The 6,386-nt window shown below is 54.7% G+C and overlaps 1 protein-coding gene across 5 annotated transcripts in view; it reads right to left on the reverse strand.

Annotated features, from left to right (window-relative positions):
* Nucleotides 1–3,620, reverse strand: part of CYREN (cell cycle regulator of NHEJ) — a 78,905-nt gene extending 75,285 nt beyond the window's left edge. The window contains exons 1-3 of one of the 5 annotated variants that reach the window (XM_082473176.1): nucleotides 2,910–3,620; nucleotides 1,521–1,784; nucleotides 487–562 (exon numbers count right to left, since the gene is read on the reverse strand). In XM_082473176.1, coding sequence (XP_082329302.1) covers nucleotides 487–562; nucleotides 1,521–1,657 — 213 coding nt within the window. In that variant the 5' untranslated portion in view covers nucleotides 1,658–1,784; nucleotides 2,910–3,620. The other 4 variants (XM_082473172.1, XM_082473175.1, XM_082473173.1 and 1 more) reach the window with 4 other exon arrangements.
* Between the last annotated feature and the right edge of the window lie 2,766 nt (nucleotides 3,621–6,386).

Genomic DNA, 6,386 nt, shown 5'->3' on the forward strand with positions numbered 1-6,386 from the left:
ATTGGCACCAAATCACTTATTGTAACTAATAATAATATCTATCAGCAGGTTATTGCAAGGAATAAGCGCGATAGGAATATACACAAGTCCCTGAGCAACTACCAAGTACTATACAGCTCTAAAGTGGGACAGTTATTACTCGCTTCCGGAAGCCAAGACACTCGGCGGCATGGTGCTCCGTACGGTGCTCAGAAGTCACCTCGCCCGACTGAGACCCTCCAGAGAACGTGAGCAGTTAACGACTTCTGTTCCCCCCACACGCCACCAGCACAGAGGCACCCAAACAGAGCGGGCTGCCCTCCCTTGCACAGCTGCGCCCTCCAGCCCCAAGCGGGTGCCCACCTACCAGGGAGCGGGCTGCGGGTGAGCGGGCTCCTGGCCACCCCAGCAGGCAGGGCGCCTCTTTTATTAGCACGAACCAGGCCCTGGTCTAGTTTCTGCCCACCAAGAGTTTCTGGTCATAAGAAAAGACACAGCTGACTTTACCTCAATCAGGATCCCCAGAGCAACGTCTACGATTTCAGCTTCATTCATGCAGTACACAGTCCTCATGGCAGGAAGTCTGAAAGAAAAGCACAAAGCTAGAGACGGCACGGAATCACCAGGAGGAGAGAATGAGAGTAAGAGCTGCGTCTCAGGGCCTGCCCAGCAGGCGTGAGAGCGGCAGCTTCCCCAGGGCGCCAACGTGGCTTCTGCAGCCTTGTAACCAGTGACCGGCACAGGGGGTTCTCGGGGCAACAGTGTGGGGCTTCCCACCCTCCACCAGCTCCCCTGAGGATCTGGAAATAGGGCACGACGGCCGGCTTCTGGGAGTCAAACTCACACACACGGTGGATGCGAGCAGATCGAACAAGCCAAGACTCAACCCACCCCCCGCCCACCGCAGTGCACGAACACAGTAAAGGAGGGCTGCAAAGACCAGAAATCAAGGCTGGTCAACGAAGAAAACTTAGAAAGGGAAGAGCAGAGAGAGACAGTGAGCGCCTGGGACCACGAGGGGAGAGGGCGGGGGCAGCCCCTCCCTGGCGGCCCAGAAACCCCCTCCACTACCACCATTCACCTAACCCACCCCACAGCCTCTGATCTCAGGCCGGCACAGCAACCTGCAGCTTGTCCGTCTGTCCCTGAAGATCTACCCGCAGGGAGACTGGACCACCTCGTCACTCATCTTGCCCAGTGGATGGTCACAATTTCTGTGGCAAGAGAAGAGACTGGCGATTTGGACAACTGGCGTCTGAGAGCTTGGCTGGTGTGTGTGACCCGAGAGGGGGAGCCGCTATCCGGGAGCTGACAAGTGAGGGTCTGGCGGTGGAGATTCACCAATAGAGGCAGAAGCCGGTGCCAGTCTGGGAGGGCACAGCTCACTTCCTGTGCACCCCCTGAGAGCTGATGAGAGGTCTGTGGACTGAAACACCCCACCTCACTGTTCTGCCAACATGGGAAGACTGGGCCCCGGCAACTGTGATGCCCCAAATCCCTCCCCGTGTCCTAACTCCCCAGGAGGACCAGAAGCTGCCCACCTTGCTGCAGCCACTGGCGCCGTGGCTGTTCTCCTCTTGCTGGCGGTCCTCACCTGCACCGTCCTCTTTTCAGCCACCTGGGCTGTCATCCATGCGGGAAGCACCCTTGTTTTATTCTCAGATTTTAAGTCTCCCATCTCCCTAGTCTCTCATAAAGAGGAACCAGGGCCCAAGCTTAATGACTTCAGGACGGCAAATCCCACTCTCTCATCACACCAGGAATTATAGGTCTGTCTGTCCTGAATGGGAGTCCAGCTTTAATTCCTACAAAGAAGAATAAAGACCAGTGAATTCTAATAAGCGAGAATACTCCCAGGCATCAGCTGAAATTACTGGTCAGGGCAGGGCCCAGGAGACGCAGATGTGCCGTTCACAGGGCATGAAGGGGCAGGCGAGGGGCTCAGGGAGAAGCAGCCCTCCACGGAGGGCCCAGTGTCCCCACCGGCAGCCAGGCCCAACGCCTCCAGGAGCCTCTGCAGTGAGCCGTTCAACACGGGAGGAGTGGGATGAACACCCTCCCAGGAGGAAACAGGGAGGGAGGTGCCCCTGCTCCTCTCCACCCCAGATGCTCACGGTCCCCGGGGTGCCCTGACTATCCTACCCTTAGGACACCTCTCAAAGATCTCTCCCCTGTTTCTCCCAACCACAGACTTCTCACTCCCTCTTCTGGGAGCGGTTATAAGAAACTCCAAGGCCATTTTGATTCACAGTGAGGTTTCACTGGCCAACACCCACTCCCTTACACCAAAGATACTTCTGACCGGTCAGATTTCAGCCAGCAGTAGGGTCAGGAATCCAGAAGCTGGGGCGCCGGGCTGGGGGGAGTGTCTCATCTTACTGGGCCTCTCCCCACCCGCACTGGATTCCACCTCAGCCCCTCCTCCTAAAGCTCAGCCCCGACCCTGTGACTCAAAGGGTGCAGGGCTCCACCCTCCACTTAGCAGTTAACCCTGAAGGCAGCTGCGGGCGCCTTCTGCCTAAATTCAAGCGGTGCTAATACTCATTCCCACACCTAACGAGCACCGCTAACCGCCAGGCACAAACACAGCGCGGCGGTCGGTGCATACATTGATTTGACCATGAGGTAGATATTCTGAAGCCTATCTTACAGATGAGGAACTGAGACTGAGCAGTATGCGCAAAGTCACAAAAAAGTTTGAAATGGCCGGCCGGGACACGCACGCGGGTCCTCCAGACTCCGCCGGCTGGGGGTGGGTGAGGGCCTGGGACGCCCCGGCGCGGCCCCGCGGGCGCGTGCCCAGCCCAGAGCTCCTGATTCTCAGCCGCCGCAGCCCTCGGGGTCCCCGCGCCGTCCTGGCGCGACCAGACCGGTGCCGACATGCAGGAGGAGGGCGACGGGGCACGCGCGACAACCACGCGGGGCCTCACCGGCAACAGCGCCGCCCGCGTCCCCGGCGCTCCTCCAGCTGGGCTTCCTGCCTCCGGGCCCGCGCCCCCTTCTTGGCTTCCGGGGCGGGTCCGGGAGTCTGATTCTGGGCGGTTGTAGGGATCTCGGAGCCCGGCCGGCCGGGCCCCGACCCCGCGCGCACCGTGGCCCACCCCCGGCTCGGCCGCGTCCCCGCACTTCCGGCTTCCGGCCGCCCGAGGGCGCGGAGGCCCGGGCGCGCCCCCTGCCGGCAGATCGCGTTGTCTGCGCCCTCGGCGGTGGAGCCCTGACTCCCCATCTGATGGGAGACGCCGGCCCCGCTGTCCCGGGTCCTGACAGGCTCTCCTCGACCACATCCAGGTCGGGCTCCTCTGAACTCCTCTCAGCTAGGCCCTGCCTTTTGGACTTCCGTGTGCATCTCCAAATTGTCCATTTTTAGCAAGAATACTGCTAAGTTGATTTAACCAAAGTCCACCCATCCCCCGCCTCTGATCCTCACCCGCCACCATCTTCCAGGTGGTGTCTAATCACCCAGCCGCCCTCAGCAAGAATCCTGTTAGGTCAATTTAGCCAGAATCCCCTTACCCCTGATGTTTCCTGTTAATAATCATCCATCCACCGACCCCCAACCCTGCCACTTTTCCTTGTATTGGGAGTTGAGCCCAACTTCGCCCCCACTGCAAAACCCTGAGTAGCCCCCTCGAATAAAGTTTGCCTTACTTGTCTTTAACAAGTGTCATAAATAATTTTTAACAATATTTTTTCTTTAACAGTCCCCAAACGTGGCTCCATTTGAGGCTTGCTGGTTGGACTCTGTTAAAGTGTCAATTCCCAGCCCTCCCCCGCCACCAGAAATTAGGGGGAGGGGAGAAGGGGGATCTGCATTTTTGAAAGCTCTGCTGGGGAAGGGCAGAGGCGGAGTGCTCCCTGCTGGAGGCATGCACTCCCAGGCAAGGGGGGTGCAAGGTGAGCCCCCCCGAGTGCAGGAAGGGAAATTAAAGATTCTGTTTACATTTCAAATTGGCCAGAAGTGTTCCCTCTGTAAACAGGGCTGCTCCACAAGGCTGCCCAGATGTCCTCACTGCTTTGCTTTCAGCCTGATGCTGAGCACTGCAGTTTACATGTGGAGTTAGCATCTAGTTTAACTTAAAATCACACAGCTTGAAGTAGCTTAAAAGACAGACAAAAAAAAAAAAAAACAAAAAACAACCCAGGTGGCACACATCACTAAAAACACAAGCACAAGTGCAGAAGGTGAAACTTCTACCACATTTTGAGGCAAAAGGATGATCAGAACCAACCATCTACCCCCCAAAATGCAAAATTATCAAGACAGCCATTTGAAATGCGACTTACAACAAATCAGCTAATAATAGAATAATTACTCTCCATACGCTGCAGGTGCAGGACAGGGGAGTGTGATCCAGAGTTTGGAGAATCCAGAGCCAGGAGTTCTCACTTCCAACTGTGTGTGCCTTTGGTTTCTCCAAAGCACTTTCACCCCATACTAATCCTCAATCCTAGGGAAGTAGTCTGGTCCAGGAAAGTTTCAATCAATCAAGGCTTAAGGAGTAAATCAATGATTTCAAGTCACAAAACCAACCTGCTGTGCATTGGGGTAATTTAGCTGCGGGTTGAACCTGGGCTCTGCCTCCAGCCTCTTCAGGAGGCCAACCCTTCCAGGCAGGACTTGCTTCTCCTCTGATTCCCTAAAGGTTCCAAAATCACTGACCTCTAGGGTCCTCCGCTCCCACAGTCTGTGAGCCAAGACAAACCCAAGTCTAATGGGTGGAGAAGCATCATTTTGTTTTAATAAAGGAACAGAGAACACTTGCCATTATGAGAACCACTCCCTCCACCTTTTTCTCAAAAACCTTCTCCCATAGCCAGCTGAAAAATGGGGTCTGAGGAGCAGGAAACCCATCTGCATAAAAAACTTGCTGTGTGAAAGGCCAAATAGGGATGAGAAACCCCAGCTGTGGGATTTGAATGGGTGGGAATCAGCTCCTGAAGCATTTTGAATGCTGAGTTCAGCGAGTCTGAGGTCTTGGAGCAGAAGCAGGCAAGCGCAGACAGGTCCCAAGGATGAGGGAAATGCACCTCACTGTTCTCGTGCAGCCCAGCCCAGAGCCAGGGCTACACCTGCGCAGGGCGTGCGGGCTTGGGGGCCTGAGGCTGGACTGGCTTGATGGTTTTCATCTAGTTGCCCTTGCCCAAGCTAGTGGAGGAGTCTTGCTGGCATCCTCCGGTAGATGTCAAGCAGGTATTGTGAAGGAGAGGTGAATTTTTTTTTTTTTTTTTGGCTGTGGTGGATCTTAATTGTTGCGCACGGGCTTTCTCTAGTTGCGGCGAGCCGGGGCTACTCTTCGATGCAATGCGCAGGTTTCTCATTGCGGTGGCTTCTCCTGTTGCAGAGCACGGGCTGTAGGTGCACGGGCTTTGGTAGTTGTGGCTTGCAGGCTCAGTAGTTGTGGCGCACGGGCTTAGTTGCTCCGCGGCATGTGGGATCTTCCTAGAGGTTGAGACAAGGGCTCGAACCGGTGCCCCCGGCATTAGTAGGCAGATTCTTAACCACTGCGCCACCAGAGGAGTCCCTGAATTTAAGTTTTGACGTGCGTTATTGGAGGATGAGAGCTCATCTTGGAGGGGCGAGGAGGTGGGACAGGAACAGCAGGATGAATGCATGCTGACAAGCACTCAGGATGGGGTGGAGGTCAGAGAGAGAGAGGCCAGGAGGGCACAGGGTGGCCCGCTGCACGTATCCTACTGGCTAATTTCAGAAGGTCAGAGGTTAATGGTGTTTTGGTTTTGTGTTTTTTGGCAGCTTCAAAGTGATGTGGAAGCCCCACCTCAATCCCTCCTGGTGGAGCCTCAGTCACATCAGCTATGAGCCAAGCTCAAAACAAGAGGGAGACAGGTATCCAACCCAGAGCATAAAGGAAATGAGAGAAGAGACAGCTCTTCAAGAGTTTTCTACAAACCTTAAAGACATTTCAGCAAACTGTGGAGACCGTATTGAGAGGAGAGAGTGGGCAATAAGAGAGAAACTTCGAGATGGAGAGAGGAAAAGCTGAACAATGAATTCTCTCACCCAAATGAAACACATGACCACTTTTTAAATGTCCTACAGAATCACTGGGAGAGATTAATAAGGTTGCTGCTTCAGTGCAGAAGATGGGAAAAATTATAAATGGAAAAGTCTTGAGTTTGTTCATTTGAAGGAGGATTACCAGGTGGAAATGGGTAACAGTGTGTAAGTAACTACTTATCACTAAGTCTCTGGTGTTATCTCATAATTGAGCCAAATAAACACCTCCCTACTTTCCTCCCAACTCCCAGCAGATCAGAGCCAAAGCTTTAGTACCAATCTCTTCATGATTTTCCAAAAGTAGGTAACTGGGAGCACTCCCACACCAGACCTGCACCCCAGATCTGGGCTGGAGCCTCTGCAACAACTATTCTGAGCAGCTTGGTGACAA

This window comes from Balaenoptera physalus, assembly GCF_965194825.1.
Source record: "Balaenoptera physalus genome assembly, chromosome: 8".
NCBI lineage: Eukaryota > Metazoa > Chordata > Mammalia > Artiodactyla > Balaenopteridae > Balaenoptera > Balaenoptera physalus.